Source organism: Perca flavescens, chromosome 15 (assembly GCF_004354835.1).
Source record: "Perca flavescens isolate YP-PL-M2 chromosome 15, PFLA_1.0, whole genome shotgun sequence".
Lineage (NCBI taxonomy): Eukaryota > Metazoa > Chordata > Actinopteri > Perciformes > Percidae > Perca > Perca flavescens.
In genome coordinates this window covers 15,323,685-15,351,073 of record NC_041345.1, presented here as the reverse complement: position 1 = coordinate 15,351,073, position 27,389 = coordinate 15,323,685, and the positions used below count along the sequence as shown (strand labels likewise).

Here is a 27,389-nt window from a genome sequence, read left to right as displayed (position 1 = left end):
AATTTATGCTTTTGTTGTTGTCTGCTGAATAGCCTACTTTCACCATTCATATTTTCAAATACAACTAAAGAAACATACAAGTCACAAGTCAACATTGTTTCATTAAAATTTTGAAAACCACTTTCCCAGAGAAGTCATGGCTGTGAAGATTTTGTCTATCTATAGGCCTACCTCTGCAATGAGCATGAAATAGGACACCAACTGCTGGTGTGGATTTCGGATCATAATCAAAACTCGGTCAGTGGATATTACTGACTGTAGTACAATTATCCAGTCTATAACTTTTCTTTTGGTATGGTTCAGACTGGGTCAGACAGGAAGTGAATCAAAGTGATGATAATCAAAAATTAGGCAGATTACAGAAACAAATACATCTTTATTTCAGATGATTATGTTTTAAAGTTAGTAGAACAGTTACTTTCATCAATAACATAAACAAGTCAAGAAATTAGAGCAAGTTTTACAGCATTAAATAATGATGAATTTCACAGAAAAGCTGTCAAGCAGCAGCTCTGCTATACTTCATCACCACCCCATTGTTGTCCTCGGGGCTCTTCCCGCAACAAGCTAATCTTATACTGTCAAACAAAGCCATGTAAAGGATTGGATGGATACACATGTTCAGAGTTGCCAGTCCCTTGGACACCTGGTACATGTCGTAGACCCAACATTTAAAGTTGCTAGGATTATAGATTTTCTGATACAAGTGATAGATCTGGAAGACGTGGTAAGGCACAAAGGAAATGGCATACAGCACGATCACTAAGGTAACCAACAGAGCTACCTTGCGTTTCTCCAGTGTGGTTATACTGACATTTTTCCACACCACCGAAATCACCACACAGTAAGAACTGAAAGTAACAAGGAAGGGAACAAAACACCCAAACACAGCAAGAAACACTTTGTAAGTGAAGTGAGGCATTTCATCCCCAAATCTTGTACAGAAGGCCACACACTGACTGTTGTTATTGTGCTCACAGACTGAGGCAAATTTCAACACAGGGCAGGAAATGATTCCTACAACAATCCAGATGATGACACTGATGGCCTTGGCGTGGACAGGCTCTACATAGGATCTGGTGAAGAAAGGACACGCAAGGGCCACACATCGGTTCACACTTATCGCCATGACGAAGAAGATGCTCACATACAGGTTGCAGGTGAAAAGAAACCTCTCGATTTTACACACAGCATTACCAAACATCCAGTGTTTATCCAGTGAGTAGTAGACAATCAGCAAAGGCAGGGTCAGAACGTACAGCAGGTCACTGATCGCCAGGTTACAAGACAGGACAACCCCAGTGTGCCAGTTCCTTTTCTCTCTGACCACCAGCAGCCACAGAGCAAACAGGTTTCCTGCCAGGGCCACGATGAACTCAACCCCATACATTGAGGGCAGCAGGGCCAATTGAAACGTCTCACAGCGAGAGAAATTCTGCGTCATTTTGCTTTCAGCTGAAGGTTATTTTGTTGTCAAGCTGCTTTCACACAGTTTGTAGGCTACTGTCCAATATCTGTAAATTTAAGTTAAATCATTACATTTGAATAACAATTATATTAATTTTATTCACGTTTGAGTAGCCTACAGTTCATGTTTGATTTCTGTAGTTAAGTATGGGAAGTTAGGTAATCAGACATTCATTTCAAATGAGCAATACAGTAGCCTATAGGCCTACTATATATCAAATGTTGGAAAATCTTGCATTTTAAAAACAGACTTAATTTGATACTCAGCAACTTAAATGTTACTTCCACTTACCGAAAGGCAGATTTGCAGTGCACCGTGCTGTTAAGTGTCTAATAACCTAAAAGTAAATTTTCTGTGTGGTAGGCTATCTGTAAAGAAAGTGTGCCAAGCTCCTCTACCATCATTTTTATTTTTGGCTGGAAATGTGAGTGAGGAGGGCTTTTATAAACCTAAAAGTCACAAGAACTTCCCCTCTCTCTGTGCATTTGCGCAATTTGAAGAAGCGACACTATGATGACACTAACGCCATGCATCTGCAAAAGAAAGTGCCAATAAACAGTTTTAGTGTCATAGAACTGATTTAGTGCTTCTTTATCATGTGTGTTCATATCTTACAGATCGATCAAAAAGTACTATCAGCAAGTATTAGACACTTTAAAGCAAGCAGAGCACCAGTGCAATTAAGCCTCTTTATCTCATTGCGGAAAAGTGTCAGTAATACTGTGATGGCCTGAGATTCTACTCCATGTTACACATAATCGATGGAGTATGATGACTAGCCTAAAATTACAAACTTGCATCCACTTGTAGGAATGTAGCATATTCCAGGCTAGGTATCGTCTTGTTTCAACAAAGTTGTTTTGTTGTTGTATTTATGTAAACGGCACACTTAAGTTTTAAGTAGTTTGAAAAAATAAATAAAAAGACAAGTTTTTATTTTTGAGACACATCCTTTGAAGTTCCGGCTTCGGGCTATTTCCCCTCAAACCGTATTTCTTTCTAGTGTATACATATGTCTCTTCATGATGAATCAGTAAACATATAGTTAGGGTTAGAACAAATAAAAGAGTAGACCTATACTAACGTACATTTAATAGTTCTCCAAAAACAGACGTTCTCACTTACAGTCCATGTTTCTTTTATAGAATTTGATGACCACTTCCTCAACTCTAATTTTTTTTTGACAAATCATTTCCATAGAAACGCTTTGTACCAGAGCGTTTGTTTAATATAAAAAAAGAAAGCTGGTGTTTGTATATTCTGTAACCTACTCACTAATCTGAGGAAATTATTTATCGCAATTTACAACTCAATCCTTCCATGCAGAACATCATCATCATCAGAAAGTTAAAGTTAAATCCTCTGGGTGCGGTCTTTCAGAGTTGAGAGGGTCCCAACCATGGATGTATTAAGAGAACGGTCCCAACTACAATAAATTGATCCGGAAGTGCAATTAAAGTGATTAGTCATTCCTTTCGGGTACGTTCCTAAAATTCCAAGGAAAAGTCTCAATGTGTTTCTACAATGAACTCGAGCTCAGGCCTATTTGTGGTGCTTGTCATTAAATTACAAATAGATGTCTTAGAAAAAGAAAAGGATAAAAGACACCCTAACTCCGTGACAAGAATAAAACCATTCACCAAGTTGGCAAGATATGTTTTAACAATATATTGAACATGTACAATTTCAAAACAGTGTGGAAAATATAGCACTTCTGTTCTCTTCTGTCCTGCTGATTTTCAGAATTAAAACACACAGTCTTACAAACAGCCATCACTTAGGGCTGGAGGCATTGATGGCAAATGGATGCTTGCTGCCATCTAGTGGTTGAGCATAACAACACATTCAAGGTCCACGTCCAGAGAGAAAGAGGAAGAGGTTCAGCCTTTTCCCTTCCTCTGTTTAAAGCCTTGCTTTGCTCCTGCACCTTTCTTGAAGGACGGCTTGCCTTTTGGACCTTTAGACTTGAAAGATTTGTCCTTATTTTTCTGTCCACCGAATGTTTTGTTCCCTTCAAATTTCTTCCCACCAAATTTCTTCTCCCTATCGCCAGGTTTCTTTGCTCCGAATGCCTTTCCTCCTCCAGGCTTCATTTTCCTTCCAAATGGCTTCTCCCCGTCCCCAGATTTCTTCCATCCTTTTCCTGATTTGTCTCTGTGATGTCCTCCTGGACCATTTCTCTTGGGTGATTTGGTATCTCTGTCCTTTCTAAATGGTTTACCGGTGGAAAACTTCCTCTTCTTGGCAGGTCCATGAGTCCTCTCTGAGCCATGCCTCTTCTTGGTACTGGGGAACATGTCTGAACAGAAAATAAGTCTTGTTCAAAAAACAAATTCAAAACAAGATCCAAGGGCTGGTTTATAGCACACAAGTTATATTCACCTTCATCGGGCTCCTGGCCGACAGCCTGTCTGTAGTACTCCACCTCATCATCAGATTCAACAGCAGCTGTCTGGCCATCCTGCATCCCGGGATCCTCCACCTCACTGTCCTCTTCTGCCTCAGCTTCAGCGTGTTTCCTCTTAATGCCTTCCAGGCTCTTTTTTCTGTTAATAGAGAAACAAACCAGTTTTTAACACTTCCAAATCTAAAAAAAATGGATACGGCAGAAGGATCCAATTATTTGCAAGGCCTTATTACTTGTTCTCTTCTCGTTTCTCTTTCTTCTGAGCAACATCCTGCTCCTGCTTTATACGGCGACCCTCCTTCTCTTTCAGCTGGGCCTCCTTCCTGATCAGGATCTCCTGTATTTCCTCCTCTGTCTTGGAGACTTGCAAACACAGTACATAACAACTTCCCATTAGAAGACTATTTATACCAGGTATCCATGAAACTATGTAATCTCCAGATGCATCAGTAAGCGTTTACTTTTAGAGAGAAATCATAGAATTCATAATGATTTTTTCATCATGTACATCAGAAAATATCGAGCAGAAAGACAAAAGAATAAGGACAGGAGTGCACTCACTCATGGTGTGATAAAGGACATCCCCCTCTCCCATGCCTTCTTGTATCTTAATCAGCTGCAGAGTCATGCGCGGACCAATCTGAGGACACACAGTGCAACAATTCAGGTGCCATCCAAGCATCATCGTCATCTTGTTTTCAACCGTTCTACTCCCTCAGCATCCTCACCTCGGTCAAACGGACAGCACTCTGCTGGGACGCCATGTTGCCTCGGCCAGAGTAGACCTGGGGTAGTTCAGTTATGTTGTGCTCCCCATCTTGCTCGGCTTCACTTTCTGAAAGGTTTGCCCCCCTGAGAGTTTTAGGAGAGCACAAATATCATCAATTCTGCGGAGGTTAGAACAACGGCTACATATTGCCATCAAACTAAGCCTTACTTCATCATCAGCTCGCTGATATCCTCAAACTTGCTCATGTTGGGAAACTTCTCCTGCATCAGCTTCTTGACTCCGCGGCTCATGCCCACAGGGACCACCTTCAGGCTGCTGCAGGTTGGGAACATGATCACGTGGGTTAGTGTCACATTTGATTAATAAATACAATAAATCTGGGTCTTGTGTGGAGGCCCATCAGTGCGTTTACTTTGAACATACATCACTGAACAGTCAAGTCAAAAGCTGTCATCATCTGAGCCCAACATCTCTGTGGTTTGTCATCAAAGAGTGCAGGTATGCAGTGGTCAAGCTCTCTGCTAACCAACTACAATACTGAGAAAACTGACTATGTTAAGGTTCATGCAAAATATTACTTACTAATGACGAAATTCAATTTCCTGGGTCTCTGGGTTGTAATTCAGCAGCACACATCTCTTGATATTGTTGAGGCTTACCTGGAAAACAACAATACCTTTATTTTTTTTGCAAGAATTCTGGGTTAAATGTTTACAATGCCGAATGACTCAAAGATCCAGAAATCAGAAAGCGTTTACTTTTAATAAATCTTCAATGGAAATCTCAGAAGACTATACGTTCATCATGCCAACAAGGCTTTAAATCTCGAGTCAACCAGAGTTAAGGCAACGCATTATTTTTGCTATTAAAAAAAAAAAAACATACCTTGTGCACATTAATGGAAGGAAACATGTTCTGAAACATTGTGGCCATGAGTTTAACATGCATGCCATCAGATCCAAAGTTATTTAGGATGAGTAGTGGATGATGTGTGAACTGCTCCTCGTGCATCCTGTGCTTTTTCAGAGATGAAACCACATCTTTGACAAGAGAGTACTGGAGAGAGAAAAAAAGTTCAAAAAGAGTCCTTATCGAGTGGGAAATGAACTAAGAGTTAAAAAATGACTTTGGCAGTGTGGGCACATCAGTGCGTTTACTTTGAAAACATCACTAACAGTCAAATATTGCAATGTCATCATCTGAGCCCAGCTATATATTGCACTTGAGTTTTAATCGTGAGTTTATAAATTTACCTTGAGCACTCTGAAATGAAGCATGGGACCTTTGGGTAGTCGTGCAAGTCTCTGAAAGCATAAGAAAGGAGGATGGTAGTAACACGGCAAACCTGGAATGTCTTACAGTACCCAAGACCTGAAAGGCTGTGAAATTACCATGTTGATAAAGCCAGCAGTTTTTCTGAAGATCATGAAGTGGGTCACTCCCAGTGGTCCTGCAATAGCCACAAAGTCTTTCAGCACATTCTTTTTCCTGACCTGGTACAAAACAAAAGCACAAACAGGTCAGGGTAAGTCCATGTGAAACGGCAGTATATGGCTAAGATGCTTTTATTCTCTGGCAAACTTGATATTTTACTCAAAAAAAGAAAAATCAAATAAAGCCCATATTGACCATACATCTACACGTTTGATGCCATACAACGCAACCAAAAGGAGTTCACAAAGCACTTTAAATAAAGCAACATGGGCTCATCCAGTGGTCACTTGTGACATTTTTTTCTGAAGACAGGTCCAGACAGACCTTCAGAGACTCTGCAGTGTATGGCTCCATGACTCTCCGCACATCAAGGATGAGCTGACCCACGTTTTTCCCAATCTGACCCCGATGAAACACGAAGGAGTGGGGGATAGCTCCGAAAGTCTCCTCGGCCACATGGTTGGCTGTTGCTCGGGATTTCTTCTGGTTCTTGGTCTGAAAGCACAATATCCACGTAACGTCATTAATTATCATTAAAAAAAATTAAATGACCGACAGCCTCCTGCGTTAATTTGCTTTAAAATTCAAAACTTTAAAATTCAAAGTAAACTAAAATGCAAGCTAACGTACACGATCAACCAGTTCTACTAACGTTATCACACAATAGTTCAACTATAGGTTCCTCATTAATGCTACATTTTCAGAAAATAACAATGATTAGATGGCCTTTTAAATAAAACTTCAGTTCACACTCTCTTCAGTTAATGCTAACCTGCTAACTTAGCCTAGGCCGTTCCTTACCTTTGATTTCCCCATTATTCAGCGAGATGTAGAGCAGGTGAATTTAGTCAACAGCGTAACATGAATTGTTGCTACACTATACTAATGCTAAAACGGAAAAAATACATTCATTATGACCGTGATTATGAAGAAGTTTCAACCACGAACTCAACGCGACAGCTCCCACATGGCTCTGCGGCTGTGTGTCACATACTAACATCGCCGGGTTGCTCAAATGTCTCGAAATAGTTCCTAGCTAAAGTGATCCGCGTTCATAGCGGTCGATAGTGCACTACTCATCAGCGTAATGTACAGTACATTATTCTAACCTATGCAATCACACATATCTTATTCACGAAGTACAGTACTGCATAATAATACAAAGAGTATTACATAATATAATGAAAAACAAATGAAGACCATTGATAATGAGTGTCACCAGATTTTACCACCACCACAGAACAACGACTATTTTCATTAAATATCTATTTCTGTTAAATTGTGATTGCTTCAGCGTGGCTACTTATATATATAAAACATTTTTTTACGGAAATGATTATGCATTAATGTCCTGGATGTATTAAGAGAACGATTAATGTCGGCACGATTTTATTGTTGCAGTTCCTTAATGTGACCAATAGGGGGCCCTGGTACCACTTCAGCTAGTGCTCTAAATATAGGGCACTAACTTCAGCTATTTCTATGTTCATAATGGTTCATCACAGGAGAGCATCGAGGAAGACAAAACACAATACTGACCTGACACTTAGGTAAAACAAAACAGTTTATCCGTAAAACTTACTGATAGTTACATTTTTTTTAACTTAGCCTACTAATAGTATTCCCACGGAGGTATGAAACGTATTTCAAATAAAACTGTCAATACAATAACAGTGAATATTGTAACATCACAATGGGGGAAAGACTTACGTAATGCTGCATACGGTCACACTTCCCACCCGTTGTTGGTCAATAAATAGCCTACTTAGTTACAGTGTGTAAGCTAATTGCTAGGGAGCTACCTGTTTCCCTGCTTTTACACTTCTAAACTTTAACTGAACATGTCTGTATTGAAATAAAAAGAACAGAAATAGACAACTAAATAAATAAGGAGATGAATATAGAAATAAATAAGCAGAGAAAGAAAAACCATAAACACACAAAAACCTAATACTGTGTATTTATTTGTTCGGTCATAGTAGGTATACTTTTTGGCATAATATAAAGGCATTTATTTATTTTACTTTTTCTACTGTTTGTGTATATATATATATATATATATATATATATATATATATATATATATATATATAAAACTCAAAACTATGAATGAACACATATGGAATTATGTACTTAACAAAAAAGTGTGAAATAACTGAAAACATGTCTTGTATTTTAGATTCTTCAAAGTAGCCACCCTTTGCTTTTTTATTAATAAGGGAAAACATTCCACTAATTAACCCTGACAAAGCACACCTGTGAAGTGAAAACCATTTCAGGTGACTACCTCATGAACAGGGATGTAGTGGAGGCTAAACGCACGTAAACGCCATTTACGCACCTCCCAAAATTCATAAAATATCGTTTATCCACCTCTAAATAGCGTTTATCCACCTCTAAATTGAGTTTATCCACCTTTAAATTGCCTATAGTTCCTAAGCCATTTTAAATTAAGCTTAAATATTATTATGTCGTTTTAGTTTCATATTGTTCATTATTAGTTTCATAGGTTGTTAAATTCATATTCGCTGCATTACTGTCTGTGTTGACCAATCTCTTGCGGTGTTTGGTGATTTAAGCCCCCAACGTCGACTTCCAGGCAGCTATGCCTGGAAGTCACTAGGATTAGGCAATGGGTGTTTCTCAATACCAAGAATGCAAATTACGGACTTGTGTTCTTGGGGAGAACGTTCTTGCTGGTTGTTCTTGTAAGAATAAACGCGCAAGTTCACAAGCACCGAAAACGCTGTTAACAGTTTGAGACGATGCGTTCTGCCTGTTATTGCTCAACACCCCCAGCACACTTTGTATTAAAACAATCTCCGGACAAGAAAACCTCATAATGCTACAACTATTGCAATAATATTGAAAAATAAAACTAATTGAGCTTTAATTTTATTGTTTATGGTTTAGCTCAAACACCCTTTACTTATTCAAAAGAGTGGAATGCGATCCCTATTATTAGTGTATAAGTTTAAGTCAGTTTAAATAGAAAAAATAAATAGGCATATGCACTGGTGAGTCCTATGTGCTCCTATTAGTATTATGTGGAATTATCATTTCTATATTATTGTAGTGCACCGTATATGCCCAGGGAGATGGAAATTAGAAATTCAAATTATAAAGGTTGGTGTCTCCCCTTTAGTCTACATAACATGTCATAGCATGTTACCACTTTATGTACAACTGTTCATTTATCATACAGACTGAAACTCAACTTCTAATAAATCAGAAAACAAATACACCAAAAATATGAACTAAATACAAAATATAATGTAGGCTATAGCCTATGGCATAATTTAAACAAGTCTCCCGAAAAGAAACGGGTATATCTCAGAATAATAATATACAGTCTATGGTAGGCTATATATCTCCTGTGTGTGTGTGTGTGTGTGTGTGTGTGTGTGTGTGTGTGTGTGTGTGTGTGTGTGTGTGTGTGTGTGTTGAGTTTAACTCCAAAAAGACAGTTAACACAGGTTCCCGTTAATCTTATGATGGATATGTGTTGTGATATTTAAACAAACGATCCGTCAACGATGAAATAAAAGCCTCTTATTTACGGAACAGGTCTAAAAGACCTCCGGGGTCCTACAGCGGGGTCTCCGAGTGAGACTGTCCGAGCGCCGAGCTAGCGGCCCCGGCAGGCGCAAGCTGGCGGCCGCGTCAATTTATGGAGCTTCGAAAACTCCGAAAACTTTGGAGCAAATTGTCAATTCGGCAAAGATTTTCGCAAGACTGCCTATATTCGAAATCTAAACCGTTTTTGGGCTGTCTATGTACTGGAAATACAACCATCATACAAGTTACCAACCGATGTATCCTCGGTAAATGGGCGTGTCAAGAATACATCCGGGAATTTTAACTGTTCTTTGCGAAATGGGAACTTGCGTATTGGGACCATACTGTCTATGATTGGGACAGTACTTTGGCAACACGACGTTTCACAGGGACACAGGAACACAAGTCAATAGAAGAACACATATTGGGAAACGCCCAATGTTAGGTGCCTTGAAGTCATGAAGTCAATGGTCACGGCACTGCCTTCAAGTCAACGTTGGGGGCTTATACCACCATCAAGCATCTCCAGCGTATCCAGCAGGAAGCAGCAGACTGCATCCAGATTCGTCAGTCACTAGCCTACATGTCTCATGTAATGATGAATGAATTGTAAATATGGATATCCGGCAATTGTTTAAGCACCGTCAAGACAGCAGCCCTCCTCCTGATGCCAGCAAACGGCCTCGGCTACAAGCCCAAAGTGGGTGAGCTCGGAAAACAGTACTAAACTTCATGTTTTTGAGGTACATTTGGTTCACGTAGATTCATGCCACTGACTCAACAAGTCACCTCTACCCTTTCCCATTAGCCCATGTTACAAGTAACAGGTTTTGCAAAAGCGTCTGTTAATGTTGGCGGCCATTAGGCCTACGCTTGTGGAAAGGACAGTGCAACTTAAATTGTCTTTCTTCTGTTAATAACAGAAACTGAGTTATATTTAAATTAAAATTTGTGGCACCAGATTCATCCTTCTGTCGTCAATCTGCACCTGCTACATTAGCAATTGTTAAAAACTGTAATCAACAACTATTTTGATAATCAATTATTCTGTTTGAGTCATTTTTAAGCCTAAAGTAAAACATTCTCTGTCAGCTTGTTAAATGTGAATATTGTTAAGAATATCTAAAAGACGTGTTCGTTCTGATATCTGGAGGAAGGAGAATAGGCTTGGGGAATTGAAAGTTAAGCAAAAAGGTTTAATGAAACTGCATGAAAACGACAGTCAAAACTCAATCAAACATAAAACATAAAACACTGCCAGCATCCGACTGCAAACTATGCTTCCCCTGTCGGGTCACAGTCAGCAGCCATGCGACATGACAAACAAATGTTAAACTGCAGCTGACAGCGGACTGAATCCATGCATCTCCTTGTGGAGTCACATCGAAACAGTCCTGTGACATGACAAAACAATACACTGTAACCAGCGGACTACAGCAGCTTCCCCTTGCGGGGTCACAGGCTGTAGTACCGAATCTTACTTAGGATCAGAATTATATCCCTTGGAATTGTGGGTGTTTCCCTGAATGGAAACTGTCCCAGGTTAAAGACACACCTCTGATTTTAGGTTTACTCCAGGTCACAGACAAAGGTCGTTTCACATGGTAGTGCCGATTCTGTTCAAGTTTGCAGAGTTTGCATTTCCTTTGCTCTAATCACGTCTGGCCCTGCAGGGAGTGGCTCCCCCAAACCAGAAACAATAGTTACCTTTCCTGTGGGGACAATGAGTCTTCTTCATATGCTAAATGTCAGACATGACCTGATTAATTCTTTAGAAGCTAGGTTTTGGGTGAGGCAGTCAAATGCTGATTAGTGTAGTTACTTGATTAAATTTAGCTGCAGGCCCCATTAAACATTGTTTTCCAAACATAGCCTGGCTTTAACTTTTTTAAACCTAACAATATGTTCTAGTGTCTTCTCTCTGTGACTGAATATCTTTTTATTTGTGGACAAAACAAGACATTTTAGGGATGTCATCCTGGACTTTTGGGAAACCCTGATCAATATTTTCCAAATTTCTCTGACATATAGACCAAACAACTAATCGATTTAATTGAGAAAATAACAGATTTATCAACTATGAAAATAATCCCAAATCCCTAAACCCATAATCATTACGTATTATGCATTGGAAGCCCTGGATACTGTATGAACCTCCCTCTATATCTCTCTTAAATATTTTTGTTCTCTCTGTTTTGTCATTTAGTAAACTTTATAGATTTAAACCATATTATTCCTTCTTGAGTCTCTTTAACAAGAATTTAGATTATTGTATGAATTGAATAGTGATTGTGTGACCTATGAGGGAACAACCAGTGATACCCTTGGTAGTACCGTCAAATGATAGCCTCTAGCGATGTCATTAGGATACACATACACCGGTAGGCAGTGGCCCACCTTACCAGGTGACCACGTCGTGGTCCACCTGATCACAGAAGTTATAGTTTACCCACCTCTTTTTTTACCACTACACCTCTGCTCATGAAGCTCATTGAGAGAACACCAAGGGTTTGCAGAGTTATCAACAAAAGCAAAGGGTGGCTACTTTGAGGAATCTAAAATATAAGACATGTTTTCAGTTATTTCACACTTTTTTGTTAAGTACATAATTCCATATATGTTCATTCATAGTTTTGATGCCTTCAGTGAGAATCTACAATGTAAATAGTCATGAAAATAAAGAAAACGCATTGAATGAGAAGGTGTGTCCAAACTTTTGGCCTGTACTGTGTGTGTGTGTATATATATATATATATATATATATATATATATATATATATATATATATATATATATATATATATATATAATAATACATACAGTATATATATATACTGTATGTATTATTATATTTCATTAGCTCACATAAAACAGGATCATTATCATTATTCAAGAGAAGATGAGGAATTGAAAACACAATATGCGATTAGTTCCACAAACTGCACGTAGGAAACACCACCATTGCTATGACACCACAAACAATAACATAAGTATACGTGTCACACTTCCACCCCATCATTGAAGGCTCTGTGACAGGTCTGTAGCTCAGTCAGTAGCATATATTACAGGATGGCAACTTCTGCAGTATCAAAGATGTTATTTCAAAGTGTTTACTGACAACATTGATGGCCAAAGAATATGGTGTAACATGAGCTTTACATGCAAACGCCAAACAGCTGGGATAGCATTTTAAAGGTCAAAAGGTGTTTGCTAAGTTATTGCATGATCTGTCCCCAACCTACAAAGATACTAACCCTTCCATAGATTGGGTGGGGCCATCAGTGCAACAAAATGGAATATCCCAAGTCACAACATGTAATGCATCAAAAAGGATTTTTTTTTTTAAATGGCCAGATGGCTATGTTATCACATACAGCAGAAAGCTGCAGTGCTGCTGCAGTCTACTCGGTGGGTTAAAAGCTGTAAGTATCTACACTTCTGGATCTCTGTGTAATATTACTCCAACAAATGAAAGCTTACCTTTTATGATTCACTACATTTTGAAGGCAAATATTGTACTTTTTACTCCATTGCAAGTATTTGACAGCAACATTTACTTTGCAAATTAAAAACCAGCAGCATAGAAAATAACTAAAGTCAGCATCACCTCAACCAGCTGTGGCATTAAAATGCTGCTTATGTAATGTATGTATGAGTAATAATATTTTGATATTCTGACATTTTTTTTAATACAAAACTCTGAAAGGGGCCCAAAGAGATGCTTTAAGTATATTTTTATATTTTAACGTCTGTAAACCTTTGAATGCAGGACTTTTTTGCCTCTTTTACTCAAGTAAAGAGTACTTTTCCTACTACTGCCTACAGCAAACTTTAGTCAGATGAAAGATGAAGCCATGTTAATGTGTTGTGTTGCCAAGATATTAGTCCCTATAAATCTAAAGCTGATGCTGCACGTCAGAACACGAAGAACATGCATGTTTCTGTTATCGGGTGAAAGTATAAACTAGCTGAAACGATAATTTGAGGATACTATTTTGATTGTTTTTTTGTTTTTTGTTTTGCAAATACAACAAGCATTTATTGTTTCTAGCTTTTCAAATGTGAGAATTGTATGCTTTTCTTTGTCATGTAGGCTCTTGATTTATGGACTGTTGACAAAATGACGAAAACAAAAGACATTTAAATATGCTTTTTGTCATTATTTTCTGACATTTTATAGACACAAGTATTAACAAAACCAATAAAAATAATTATTGGTTGCAGCCCAAGTGTAAACCCCTGCATTTGAATACCACACTATCCCAGCTCCTAATGGGACAGAGTGTGTGGTGTGTGGCATGGTTGATGGAAAAGGGAGGAGACATCCAGCTAAAGAGCAGGTACTGGGAGGCGGCGTCATCAGATAGTTTGTAATTAGTTCCCTCTTCAGAGATCCTGAGACAGAACCTCTGGACAAGAAGAGATAGTCTAGCTGCTGACAAAACTTGGGTGTCATACGTTTTTTTTCTTCTTAAGATTCATTCGTGACCCATATTTCTCTGCCTTTATCTTCACTTCAACATTTTACAGAGGGCCACAGACAACTTTGATTTGGGAAGAAGCGGCTTGTTTATGTGACTCTTCCTGATCCTTGAACATGTGAATTTTGAAAAGTCTTTATTTTACATGTGTGCACCCTGGGAGCTGCAGTTATACACACTGGAGGAGAACAAAGACGTCCTGAACACTTTTCAGCTGCTACGGCAAGTCAATATAATCCACTTTAATGTAGACTGAAATGTACTGGTTATGACATCAAGTTGCACTTGATTGCTTGTTTAATCGTACCAGAAAATTGTTGTTTAATGGAGAAAAAAAGTATTTGTTTGAAGTGTAAATAACTCTTCTGTTGACCGTGAGATGGAGGTGTGTTTATTCTGGCTGGTTGATGTGTACTGTTGTCCCTTCAGTGTTGACCTACTAATAATAAATTCCAGCCAGGGGTGTAAATGTGTGTACTCTCACTTTGCAAGGAAACATCTGGTCAACAGTCAAGAGTCTTGACTGTTGACCAGATGTTGTCAAGACCCACAACACGCTGTTTCCTTGAATACAAAGTTCATGTCTTTGCATCAGTTTTTATTATGTGTTGGTATTGCTGTGGTAATTCTAATCATGTCCTCTCCTCCTCTGCTACCAGGGTGTCATCAGAAGTTTAACACATTCATGGAGAAGACACTGACAATAGGTCTGACTCTTTTCTTAACACTCTGTGTGGACGTACCAGGAGCCGGAGGACGGAAGGAGGGGGCTCATGGCGAGAACACTCAGAAACATTCATCACGATCTTCAGATACAAAAGGAGGCCGTTGCTCCTACACTTTCATTGTTCCACAGCAAAAACTGACAGGTGCGCTGTGTTTGAACACGCAGTCTGCTTCTACCAACCAGTCGGAGGTGGCGGCGCTGCGGGCGGAGCTCAGACGGCAGCAGGAGCAGCTGGAGAAGCTCCAGGGCCTATTGGAGCGGGAGGGGTCACTTGCCACCGAGGTAAGAGCCCTGCGCAAAGAGAGTAGCAGCATGAATTCTCGCATTGCCCAGCTCTATGCCCAGCTGCTACATGAAGTCATACACAAGAAAGACCAGGCTTTGGAGCAGCAAAGGGTGGAGAACCTCCTGCTAAACGCTACAACACAGGTGAGCAGAGAACTGTCACATCAAAGCTACATCTTATCCTAATCTTAATCAAACTCATCCTTATGTCTTCTGTGGGTGGGGCAACTTGTCAGGCGCTGCAGGTGTCCAGTAACTACAGGGAGCTGGAGAAGAAATATGGAGCCCTCACCTCCATGATGAGCTCCCAGAACCAGTTTATTGCTCGTCTGGAGAAGCAGTGCCAGTGCAGGGACTCCACACAGGCCTCTCTGGTATAGGAACAAATTGTGGTCTCTATGTTGCACATTTATATTAGGTTTTTAAACTGGAACTGAGAATGGTGTGTTGTTTTTGTGTTGGTCTGGACAGGTGACGACTGAACCACCCAAAAGCCAGCCTAATGTGCATCCTAATTACAGCTCTGAAGCCACCGAAATGACCAATGATGTTCAAAGAGACCAAAGTGCTCTTCCACCACAGCAGGGAAAAACTATTCCTTCCCTCCCCACCACTCCAGCCAACACCACAGACCCTCCTTTCAGTAGTTTCCCTGTCACAAAGACTCCAGGTACATCAACATAAAGCATGTCTTACAGTAGAAGTACTCGATTAGACTTAAACCTCTGTGTATAAGCGTGTGAATCTTCTGTCAGAGTTATTTAGCTGCTTCGATAAGCAGAAGCTGAAGGAGTCAGTGACCTGCTGGTGGGAGCCCTATCTCTCTGGGAATGCCTAAACAATGTCAAAAGCAGCCAGCAGCTCTTATCAAAATGGAGAGGACTTCATAATGAAGACACACTCATGAACCACAGCATTTGTTGGAGCTTTAAATGACACGGCTATAATTGTATACTTGCGCAACTGGAATGTTTGAAAATTGAGCGGTCTTTCCAACAAGTAAGCAGAACCAAAGTGACTCCACCATGGGTGTGTGCCTCAACTCTTGCTAAAAGGTCTGCTGAAAGACTGTGCATTGCAAAATCTTGTCCATATAAACATGACTGAGCATGGACTACAAATGCTTATCAGGGATGTCGGCATTATCCCTTAGTGTGGGAGATCTTCCTCCATGTATACAATTTCTCCATGCAGATTCCTATGATCATCTTATCACTGTGACACGAGACACTGAACATGTGTCGGGGGGGAAAAATTCCACAGCTCTAAAAAGATAAGATGGAGTTGCTATGTGTCCGTGATCTTCCTGACGCTAAAACCAATTTGGATTCCAAATTCCAAAACCATCTTTACAGGCACCCTTGTGTTTCCAAAATTGCCATGGCTGAGTTAAAGTCTGTGAAAAGGCAAAGCCACTTCACTCACAAAGGAAGTGATCTAGTTCACAGTTGTGTCATTTAGAAGTGCATGTCATTGTGCACTTTAGATTCTGAAGCAGTTTATGTAATGCAGCTCGTTGATTGAGTTATTGAAACAGCATTACAACCGCTCTCCTCTAACACTGCTGTTCAGTAATCTCATGTTGATCTGTGTTTCCATGACACAGGAAATGTTTACATTTTGTATCCTGTTTTGTCAACTGTAGGTTTTGAGCAAACCCAGTTGAATTAATCAGGGTAAGAGAAGAAGTATGACTAATAATAATTATAGCAGTAGGTATAATGCAATGACATGATAAACCGTGGCAATTATAGTAACAGTAAAGATAAGAGAACTATGACTAATATTAATAATAATACACACACTAGTTGCATTTACTTTCCAGAACGTTTGAAATGTTTATTATGTGATCCACTTGATTTCATCTTTAATTTTGCTAGCTTTAATTCTTTTCTTCTTTCTTAGTAAGCCTTTATTAACTGAGAGGTTATCTCAAAGGTTCACTATAAAAACACAAAATATTACAGGATGATAAGATCCATTATGTCTTGATTCGACTCTGTCTTGCTTCCCCGACTAATCAACTCCAACTGAGAGCTATTGGCCATATTACATCATATACTGTATCTGCATAATGCTTTTCTGATTATGGCTCCTCCAGCCTCACCTGGTTGCATATACTTTTCTCCCATCTCAGGGCCTTGGCGGGACTGTCAGCATGTGCTGGAATCAGGTGAGACCACCAGCGGGATCTACCTGCTCCGTCCCCAGAGTGCCAACCGCCTCCTGCAGGCCTGGTGCGAGCAGAGTCAGGCTCAGGGAGGGTGGACGGTCATCCAGAGGAGACAGGATGGCTCGGTCAACTTCTTCAGGACTTGGGAGCAGTATAAGGTGATTCTTAGTTTAGCGTGTTAGCATGCTGACATTTAATAATAGCACCGAACGCAAACCACAGCAGATGCTGATGGGAATGTCATTAGTTTTGCAGGTATTTGTCATAAATCAAAGTATTTGGACAAATTGAAATTTTGACCTGAGGATGGTGCTAGATGAAATGCCAGACTAGCGGATCACCAATGTTATTACAAATGATCCTGTGGGGGAAGTTAATCTGTTTACCAAATTTCTTGGCAATCCATCAAAAAATTTCAATAAAAGCCATATAGTCAGAGGATCACCAAATTACAATTTTTGTTCCAATCCATCCAGTAGATGTTGAAATATTTTGCGGGGAAAGTGAAAATGTTGACCTGCTGCACTAGAGTCAGAGGAAAAAGAACAAGATTAAACCGGTGTGTTGCTGTGTTACAGCAAGGCTTTGGGAACCTAGACGGAGAGTACTGGCTTGGCCTGGAACACCTCTACTGGCTGACTAAGCAGGCCCAATATAAGCTACGGGTGGCTCTGGAGGACTGGCAGGGCCGGCAGGTGTTTGCTGAGTATGACAGCTTTCACCTGGAACCAGAGAGCGATTGGTACCGACTGCGGTTAGGACAATACCACGGCAACGCAGGGGACTCCCTCTCATGGCACAACAACAAGGCCTTCACCACTCTGGATCGAGACAAGGACGGCTATACCGGTCTGCTCTCACCCTGGATCTGTTTGTTAGCTCTCTATTGGTATTTTGACCTTTTTCTGTTAATAAGCCTGTTCCTCTGTTGTGTCTCCAGGCAACTGCGCTCATTTTCAAAAAGGAGGCTGGTGGTACCACATGTGTGCACACTCCAATCTAAACGGTGTGTGGTATCGGGGTGGACACTATCGCAGCCGCTACCAGGATGGGGTCTACTGGGCAGAGTTCCATGGAGGGTCCTACTCTCTCAAACGAGTTTCCATGATGATCAAACCCACATAACATAGTTGCATTATGGACATGTAAGAAAGAAACGTAATGATGAACTGATGCAGACTTAAAGAATATGTTTCAGTGTTATCCCTGTACAGAGTTGAGCCAGTAAAAAGGGTTTCTACACTGACTAGAGGCCAGTCAGTAACGTGAGTATAGACTGTGAATCATTGGATAATGACTAACATGTACTGCATTAACATGTCAGTCCTCTGTTGTGCAATTTCCTGTCAAAATTGCTCGTTTTCCAATTTGCAATGTACAAATGTTTAAAATAAAATAATTCTGCCAAAGTGGCTCCTGCATGACTGTTTAAAAAAATATAAAAATAATACACAGAATATTGAAGAAGAGAAGTGTAAAGCAAACTGTGGTTTGTGGTGTCACATTTCCGTTTGCAGGAGTTTCCTGTTCTGGGCGTATAATTTCCCCCTGTATAAGCTACTTTCTTTTTATCGCCCAGAACTCATGTAACTATCAGCAACAGGTCATTAGCATCAGGGCCAGTTCTGAGCCAGGATTAATCTTATCCAGGTACTGAAGCTGGGCATCAACAGGTCCATCCTGAAACACACCTCATCTCTTCCATCCACCTCCTTCCTCCTGTATGCTCATCCAGCATGCTGCCTCTCAGGATGTTGGTCTTCCTCACGCTCATGTTTTCCCTGTGTGGTGAGTGATGCTCAACAGTAGCTCTGTGTGGGTCTTAAATTTTATTGTGTTATTATGTCTGGCTGTGGCTAGGGATAAAACATGAAAATACTAAGGTAGTTTCCTGCTTGCTTATAGTTTCGATGGCTCCACGTGTTACCAGTGATGGTGACAAGAGAAAGAAAAAAGGTTTACTAGATACACTTTTTTTTTTAACTCAATCTCAATTATATGTTTAATCTAACTTGTTAACTTGATTATTTTGAGTGTTACCACTTTAATTTCCTTTTAGATATTTGAAGATAATCTCAAGAAGATGTCATGTAGGTAGTCTTTGACTTTTTTGAACAATAAAGGAAACAGATAAAAAAAAGTGTGCCTTCTTTAGATATAATTAAAACTTTGAGATTTTAAGCGGCAAAGTTTCCGCTATTCAGTTGACTTGTAAACCATATTAACCAAAGTGGGTGTGGTGGATGGAGTCCATTTTGAAATAAAAAGTATTGGTAACAAAATCAACTATAGCACAGCACAGATGTTTAATAAGACAGCATATATATATATATATATATATATATATATATATATATATATATATATATAAATACTACTGTAATATGGTATATGAATACTGTCTGTAAAGTACTTGAACTGATTTTCTACATAAGATGAGCCTTTATTGCTACCTAGAGGGGAAATTTAGGTGTTTCAGCAGCACAAAGACAGACATAAGTACAGATATATAGAAAAGTAAAAATAGAGTGAAAAAATTAAAATAAGAAGTATTTATACAGCTATTATAAGAGTAGAATAAAAAAAATAAATGAACTATACAAAAGCGATTAAAGACAAAATTACGAGGTAAGTGACACGGTATGATTAATACCAGCGAGTAATATGTATGGGAACTGTACACCAGGATAATATATACTGTGATTAAATAATGCTACTTTATTAAATTGCAAAATCGAAATCCAAAATAGTATATTATGTAGTAAGAAAGACATTTGACATATTAATGTATGATTTACAGTATAAGACATAGTATTAGGTCCAATGTAATAGTAGTAACAGTAATAATATAATATAGTATATTACAGCAGTCAGTATAACATAGAATATCAAGTGCAATATGGTATAGAATGGTACAGTATAGTCAAGTATTGTATGTATATAATAGGCTCTTATATAGTATAGTATAATATAATAATAAATAAACATATGAAAGGTGCTGGATAATTGTACTTTTTAAAATCCTAAAATAAGATGTCTATCTCAAGAGACTATCCCACTACATTAAATTACAAACCTGTATCATAATGTTTAGCATGACTATTACTGTATATAGGAAGATCATTCTTTTTTTAATGTTTTAAAATTAAGACCAGGTGCAGTTTATCGCTCAGTTATATAAGGACCTACATGTGTCAGTGCTGATCGAACAGTGGTGAAGTCTGTATGACAGATCTGTGACTGTTATCACTGGAAACATGAGTACTGTGAGCTAGAATTCAGCCATACACACAGTTCTAAGTGTAATTGGCATGCATTGGCAATCTGAGCCACCAGAGTGCAGCAAAGTCCACTTTTAAAGTCCAATAAAAGCATTACCATTTTGTCAATCAACAGATGCAGACAGTTTATGCCCCACTGATCTCTACCCTCTCACCCTGGATCCCCCTGAGGTTATAAAAGAATATAAAGAGTCAGTGTTGGTAAACTGCACCAGCACAGAGGAGGATCATGAGGGGATGTACTGGACTGTTGGAAACAAAGACTCTCCAACGGAATATGACAATAGTTATATCCAAGCAACACTCTCAAACTGGGATGTAACGGCAGAGTGCAAAATAAAGCTAAATGGCACTCATGAATGCAGCAAAGACCTTAAAATCACTGTATACAGTAAGTGTAATTTCAAATGAATATTATGTAATGAAAAAAAACATTATCATTATCAAACATTAAAAATAATCTACATCTCATTTTGTTTTGATAGAGAATCCAGAAATGGTCAGCGTTTTTCCTACAAGGCATGTACCGATTGTGGAAGGGACACCGTTTGAACTGCAGTGTGATATCATCAATGTTGCTCCTATTCAAAACCTCACTGTGAGGTGGTACAAACACAATCAAGTCATCATGAACGACTCTTTCACCAACACGACCAAAACACCAGTAAATGAGTCTTCTACGCTTGCAATCAACATCAGCAGAGACGATAACGGAGCTGAGTTTAGATGTGAGGCTCAGCTGGACTTTGGGCTGCATGGATCACAACCTGTTACTTCTGAGACATACACTGTTACTGTGCTCTGTAAGTGAACGCTGTTGTTTACAGATAAGCAGAAATGTTATACATTTCCTCAATATGGTTCTCTACCATGTAAATATTTGTATAAATAACAAGCTTTTCTTTGCCTCTTCAGATGCTCCTGAGCTCAAGAACAAAACGGAAGATGTCTATATGAATGAGTATAATGATATCACCCTGAACTGTGACGCTGAAGGGCACCCTCCTCCCCACTTTCATTGGACATGTGATGGGTTAAATATCTCGGAGAACACAAATAATCTCAACATCCGTCAAGTAATCACCAGCACAACCTGCAACTGCACAGCTACCAACCATCTGGGAAGCATAAATAAGCTAATCCATGTTCACGTAATACCTAGAGGTATACATCCTTGTGTCCTTTATTATTATCTTAGATATGGAATATGTATTTATTGTGCAGCAAAATAAAGTTCTGATTGAATATGCATACTTTTGAATGGCAGGTTGCCCCTTAGTAGTGACGCCTGCTGAAATGGTGGTGAGATTTGGAGATCCAGCTTCAGTTAACTGCAGCACAGATGCAGATGTTCAACAAATGGGCTGGAAGACACCAGTTGGAGCCATATCAACTACAGGTCCTGCTGTCATCTGGAAAGTTGAAAAACTGGAAGACTGGCAGATAACCCCTTTGTGTTACATTAATCTGAAAGATAATTACCAGTGTTCTAAGGAGCTAACCATCACTCTTTATAGTGAGTACAAAGCTAAAGACTATACTATAGTATATGTTATCTTCTGTCTTCATCTCAATGGGATTGTCTTACAAAATGTTTGACACAATAATGTAAAGTTAATGAATGATGTCTGTAGCCTACAGAAACTCTTTAAAGAGGGCCACTTCAAAAGTTAAGTAATTATGAAAGCTATACTGGCATTTATTTTCTTTCGACTAATTATTTTCCCCTGCTTTATTTGCAGAGACTCCAGACGTTGTGTCAGTCTCTGCGTTGGATGATGGGCCGATGGTGGAGGGCATAGAATACCACTTGAAATGTGACATCATCAATGTGGCTCCTGTGCAGAAGCTCAAAGTGACGTGGTACCGCAACAATGAAACTGTGCACACAGAAATGTTTAATGGGACCAGTAAGGTCCCAGTAAATGTGTCCTCTACCTTAAGAGTCACTCCGGTGGGAGATTACAACGGAGCACATTTCATATGCAAAGCTGATCTACAGCTTGGACCAAATGGACCAGAGACCGACGCTGCTGTAACCTCATCTCCTTACATGGCTGTTCTGCAATGTGAGTTGTCCACTTATATATTTATTTTTGTTTTTTACTAGCTAAACACATCCCACTAATATAAAGTTTTGATTAATGTATGCTAGTGTGGTCTTTATTAAATTGCAAAATCGAAATCCAAATAGTATATTATGTAGTAAGAAAGACATTTTACATATTAATGTATGATTTACAGTATAAGACATAGTATAAGGTCCAATGTAATAGTAGCAACAGTAATAATATAATATAGTATATTACAGCAGTACAACATAGAATATCAAGTGTAATATGGTATAGTATGGTACAGTATAGTCAAGTATTGTATGCATATAATAGGCTATTATATGGTATAGTATAATATTATGTATAATAATAAATAAACATATGAAAGGCTCTGGATAATTGTACTTTTTAAAATCCTAAAACAAGATGTCTATCTCAAGAGACTATCCCACTACATTAAATTACAAACCTTTATCATAATGTTTAGCATGACTATTACTGTATATAGGAAGATCATTCTTTTTTTAATGTTTTAAAATTAAGACCAGGTGCAGTTTATCGCTCAGTTATATAAGGACCTACATGTGTCAGTGCTGATCGAACAGTGGTGAAGTCTGTATGACAGATCTGTGACTGTTATCACTGGAAACATGAGTACTGTGAGCTAGAATTCAGCCATACACACAGTTCTAAGTGTAATTGGCATGCATTGGCAATCTGAGCCACCAGAGTGCAGCAAAGTCCACTTTTAAAGTCCAATAAAAGCATTACCATTTTGTCAATCAACAGATGCAGACAGTTTATGCCCCACTGATCGCAACCCTCTCACCCTGGATCCCCCTGAGGTTATAAAAGAATATGAAGAGTCAGTGTTGGTAAACTGCACCAGCACAGAGGATGATCATGACGGGATGTACTGGACTGTTGGAAACAAAGACTCTCCAACGGAATATGACAATAGTTATATCCAAGCAACACTCTCAAACTGGGATGTAACGGCAGAGTGCAAAATAAAGCTTAATGACACTCATGAATGCAGCAAACACCTTAAAATCACTGTATACAGTAAGTGTAATTTCAAATGAATATTATGTAATAGAAAAAAACAGCCAAAGCAATAATCTACATCTCATTTTGTTTTGATAGAGAATCCAGAAATGGTCAGCGTTTTTCCTACAAGGTATGTACCTATAGTGGAAGGGACACCGTTTGAACTGCAGTGTGATATCATCAATGTTGCTCCTATTCAAAACCTCACTGTGAGGTGGTACAAAAACAATCAAGCCATCATGAACGACTCTTTCACCAACACGACCAAAACACCAGTAAGTGAGTCTTCTACGCTTGCAATCAACATCAGCAGAGACGATAACGGAGCTGAGTTTAGATGTGAGGCTCAGCTGGACTTTGGGCCGCATGGATCACAACCTGTTACTTCTGAGACATACACTGTTACTGTGCTCTGTAAGTGAACGCTGTTGTTTACAGATAAGCAGAAATGTTATACATTTCCTCAATATGGTTCTCTACCATGTAAATATTTGTATAAATAACAAGCTTTTCTTTGCCTCTTCAGATGCTCCTGAGCTCAAGAACAAAACGGAAGATGTCTATATGAATGAGTATAATGATATCACCCTGAACTGTGACGCTGAGGGGCACCCTCCTCCCCACTTTCATTGGACATGTGATGGGTTAAATATCTTGGAGAACACAAATAATCTCAACATCCGTCAAGTAATCACCAGCACAACCTGCAACTGCACAGCTACCAATAATCTGGGAAGCATAAATAAGCAAATCCATGTTCATGTGATACCTAGAGGTATACATCCTTGTGTCCTTTATTATTATCTTAGATATGGAATATGTATTTATTGTGCAGCAAAATGAAGTTCTGATTGTATATGCATACTTTTGAATGGCAGGTTGCCCCTTAGTAGTGACGCCTGCTGAAATGGTGGTGAGATTTGGAGATCCAGCTTCAGTTAACTGCAGCACAGATGCGGATGTTCAACAAATGGGCTGGGAGACACCAGTTGGAGCCACATCAACTACAGGTCCTGCTGTCATCTGGAAAGTTGAAAAACTGGAAGACTGGCAGATAACCCCTTTGTGTTACATTAATCTGAAAGATAATTACCAGTGTTTTAAGGAGCTAACCATCACTCTTTATAGTGAGTACAAAGCTAAAGACTATACTATAGTATATGTTATCTTCTGTCTTCATCTCAATGGGATTGTCTTACAAAATGTTTGACACAATAATGTAAAGTTAAGTAATTATGAAAGCTATACTGGCCTTTATTTTCTTTCGACTAATTATTTCCCCCTGCTTTATTTGCAGAGACTCCAGACGTTGTGTCAGTCTCTGCGTTGGATGATGGGCCGATGGTGGAGGGCATAGAGTACCACTTGAAATGTGACATCATCAATGTGGCTCCTGTGCAGAAGCTCAAAGTGACGTGGTACCGCGACAATGAAACTGTGCACACAGAAGTGTTTAACGGGACCAGTACGGTCCCAGTAAATGTGTCCTCTACCTTAAGAGTCACTCCGGTGGGAGATTACAACGGAGCACATTTCATATGCAAGGCTGATCTACAGCTTGGACCAAATGGACCAGAGACCGACCCTGCTGTAACCTCATCTCCTTACATGGCTGTTGTGCACTGTGAGTTGTCCACTTATATATTTATTTTTGTTTTTTTACTAGCTAAACACATCCCACTAATATAAAGTTTTGATTAATGTATGCTAATGTTTAATTGTAGATAAACCAGTGTTCAAAGCTTGTCCAGGCAGTTACGCTGGTTTGGAGCATGAGTTCAGTATGGACAAGTTGTCCTGTCTAGCTGATGGCAACCCTCCACCCATTCTTAAGTGGAAGTTTGAGGGAGATCTGATCAATGCATCTGAGCACCTCACCAGGGCTCAATCAGGGACATACACAGCTGAAATTGCAAATGACCTTGGCACGAGCACCACCCCTGTCGTTATCACAATCGAATGTGAGTAGGCTATATCAGACCTGCTTGATAAGTTAATATTTCTGTTTCCATTATATAGGCCTATTCTGAAAAATATTTTTAATACGATGTTTACAGATGGCGCTTCATTTACTTGTGAAGATCGCTACAAGGTTAAAGAGAATGAGAATGGTAAGCTCCCGTGTGAACCAGAGGGAATACCTAAGCCTACCATCACCTGGAGTAAAGACGGAAAAGAGATTGTTTCCCCACAGCGCTGGACAAAGCACGATAGTGGAAATTATTCACTTATCGCAACCAACAAACATGGGACAGCCAATCACGTTCTACATCTTGACGTTTTGTGTAAGTGTTATTGTTTGGAATCACAAAAATGTAGCTTATTTGTGTTTGTATATTGTTTTGTTGACAGTGAATAAGTGATCTGGGATTATATATTCTTCTTCTCAATTCTCACCCTTCTCTCCACAGATGCCCCTTTGATCAAGAAGGGAACTAACAACATGGAGGTGAACCTGGGTGAAAATGTGACTATTGACTGCAGTGCTGAGGGCAACCCTGTCCCTGAAATCCATTGGAAATACAGCCCTGCACTGAATGTGAAAAACACCACCTGGGGGCGCCAGAAGAGAATCAGCATTACAGGAGCCACGTCAACCAATGCTGCTGTTTACAGCTGTGTTGCCATCAATGAAGTTGGGAACGTGACAAGATCTGTCACGCTGACGATTAAAGGTATCATTACTGACTATGTGCAGAACATTTATGGAAATGTATACAGTGAAGTGGTAACTGATGCTGATGTTGTGCTATACATAGGTTGCAGAAAAGAAAAAAAAAACATTTATGGAATCAAGAAGTGACAAGTAAATTTGAAATGTTATATATCTTGTTTGACTTACAGGTAAAACCAGTGAAGCATCGTCAATAGCCATTTGGTTGTTGCTAATTATATTGATCGCCGCTCTCATCCCCATCATCCTGATCATCCTGATCATTGTCCACAACCGCTGCAAAAAACATGGACAATATAGTTTTGTCCCTGACAAAGCCAATGATGGTTCAGAACTCCCAATGACTCCTCTGTCTAACGGCGTGCAAACTTAGGGTACATATAACTTGCTGTATGGGTAAGATTAATATGTAATTTGTTTTTTTGCATGACAAGAATGACCTGTAAATATTGTATTTACATTTTTACTTTGGTATGGTACGATTCTACTACAATGAATAATAATGACAAGAAGTGCTACTGACAAAGAAGGTGTATTATGACATATTTTTTTCTTTGTGGGGCATTACATTCTAACCTATGTTTTTTTTAATTCTTAATAAAGTTACACAATAGCCTATTATGTGTTGTGTGCGTATTTGGAAACTTCATTGCTCTATGTATATACTTCACAATGATCATGATTTCACATTTTTATGCTTTCACAATGTAACTTTGATTATTGTCAATGCCAGAGTTTACAGTTGAATCCTAAGTATATAGGCCTTTTATAATATAATTGTACAGCTACATAATAAACATGAAAAAGGACAGGGATGACTGCTATGACTGATTTTGGAACAAGTACTGTTCAAGTTGCTTAATTTCAGATGAATAATTTAAGTAGTCAGTTCAAATGTATTGTTAGTACAGAAACAATTCTTCAGATCTTAAGACATTCTACATATAATAACTCCACCAGCATCAGTGTGTTAGACTTGGAGCAACAGTTTTTTCAGGATGTGATGATTGATGATGAATTTTAGGATGCTCTGTCAGGGCAGCAGAAAGCTGCTGGAGCTCAATGCC

At 39.1% G+C, this 27,389-nt stretch overlaps 3 protein-coding genes across 11 annotated transcripts; 2 read left to right on the top strand and 1 right to left on the bottom strand.

The window, feature by feature from the left end:
- Positions 1-356: 356 nt before the first annotated feature.
- LOC114569448 (suppressor of SWI4 1 homolog) lies at positions 357-7,103 on the bottom strand. The gene is made up of 13 exons (XM_028599262.1): positions 6,841-7,103; positions 6,364-6,534; positions 5,997-6,098; positions 5,859-5,909; positions 5,491-5,661; positions 5,188-5,264; positions 4,813-4,920; positions 4,604-4,727; positions 4,437-4,515; positions 4,109-4,238; positions 3,851-4,014; positions 3,354-3,767; positions 357-1,455 (listed from the first exon to the last, which is right to left on the bottom strand). Exons 1-13 carry the CDS (start codon positions 6,853-6,855, stop codon positions 500-502), a joined length of 2,562 nt encoding a protein of 853 aa, XP_028455063.1. The 5' UTR covers positions 6,856-7,103; the 3' UTR covers positions 357-499.
- Positions 7,104-7,539: 436 nt separating this feature from the next.
- angptl6 (angiopoietin-like 6) lies at positions 7,540-18,661 on the top strand. Of its 9 annotated transcripts, none has more exons than XM_028599480.1 (8): positions 7,540-7,589; positions 14,128-14,300; positions 14,738-15,234; positions 15,327-15,464; positions 15,562-15,760; positions 17,228-17,421; positions 17,842-18,112; positions 18,204-18,661. In XM_028599480.1, the coding sequence occupies exons 3-8, from the start codon at positions 14,764-14,766 to the stop codon at positions 18,386-18,388; spliced, it is 1,458 nt and encodes a 485-aa protein (XP_028455281.1). In that variant the 5' UTR covers positions 7,540-7,589; positions 14,128-14,300; positions 14,738-14,763; the 3' UTR covers positions 18,389-18,661. The 9 variants fall into 9 exon arrangements, with proteins under 9 accessions (XP_028455281.1, XP_028455274.1, XP_028455275.1 ...); XM_028599479.1 differs by lacking the exon at positions 7,540-7,589 and adding an exon at positions 10,209-10,340 and having other exon boundaries at positions 14,248-14,300; XM_028599476.1 differs by lacking the exon at positions 7,540-7,589 and adding an exon at positions 10,209-10,340.
- A 184-nt stretch (positions 18,662-18,845) lies between these two features.
- LOC114569714 (hemicentin-2) lies at positions 18,846-26,940 on the top strand. Its single transcript, XM_028599750.1, has 15 exons — positions 18,846-19,051; positions 20,660-20,935; positions 21,030-21,347; positions 21,460-21,708; positions 21,812-22,060; positions 22,287-22,613; positions 23,388-23,663; positions 23,745-24,062; positions 24,175-24,423; positions 24,527-24,775; positions 24,946-25,272; positions 25,373-25,609; positions 25,706-25,933; positions 26,060-26,323; positions 26,493-26,940. The coding sequence occupies exons 1-15, from the start codon at positions 19,000-19,002 to the stop codon at positions 26,693-26,695; spliced, it is 3,822 nt and encodes a 1,273-aa protein (XP_028455551.1). The 5' UTR covers positions 18,846-18,999; the 3' UTR covers positions 26,696-26,940.
- The last annotated feature ends 449 nt before the right edge of the window (positions 26,941-27,389 follow it).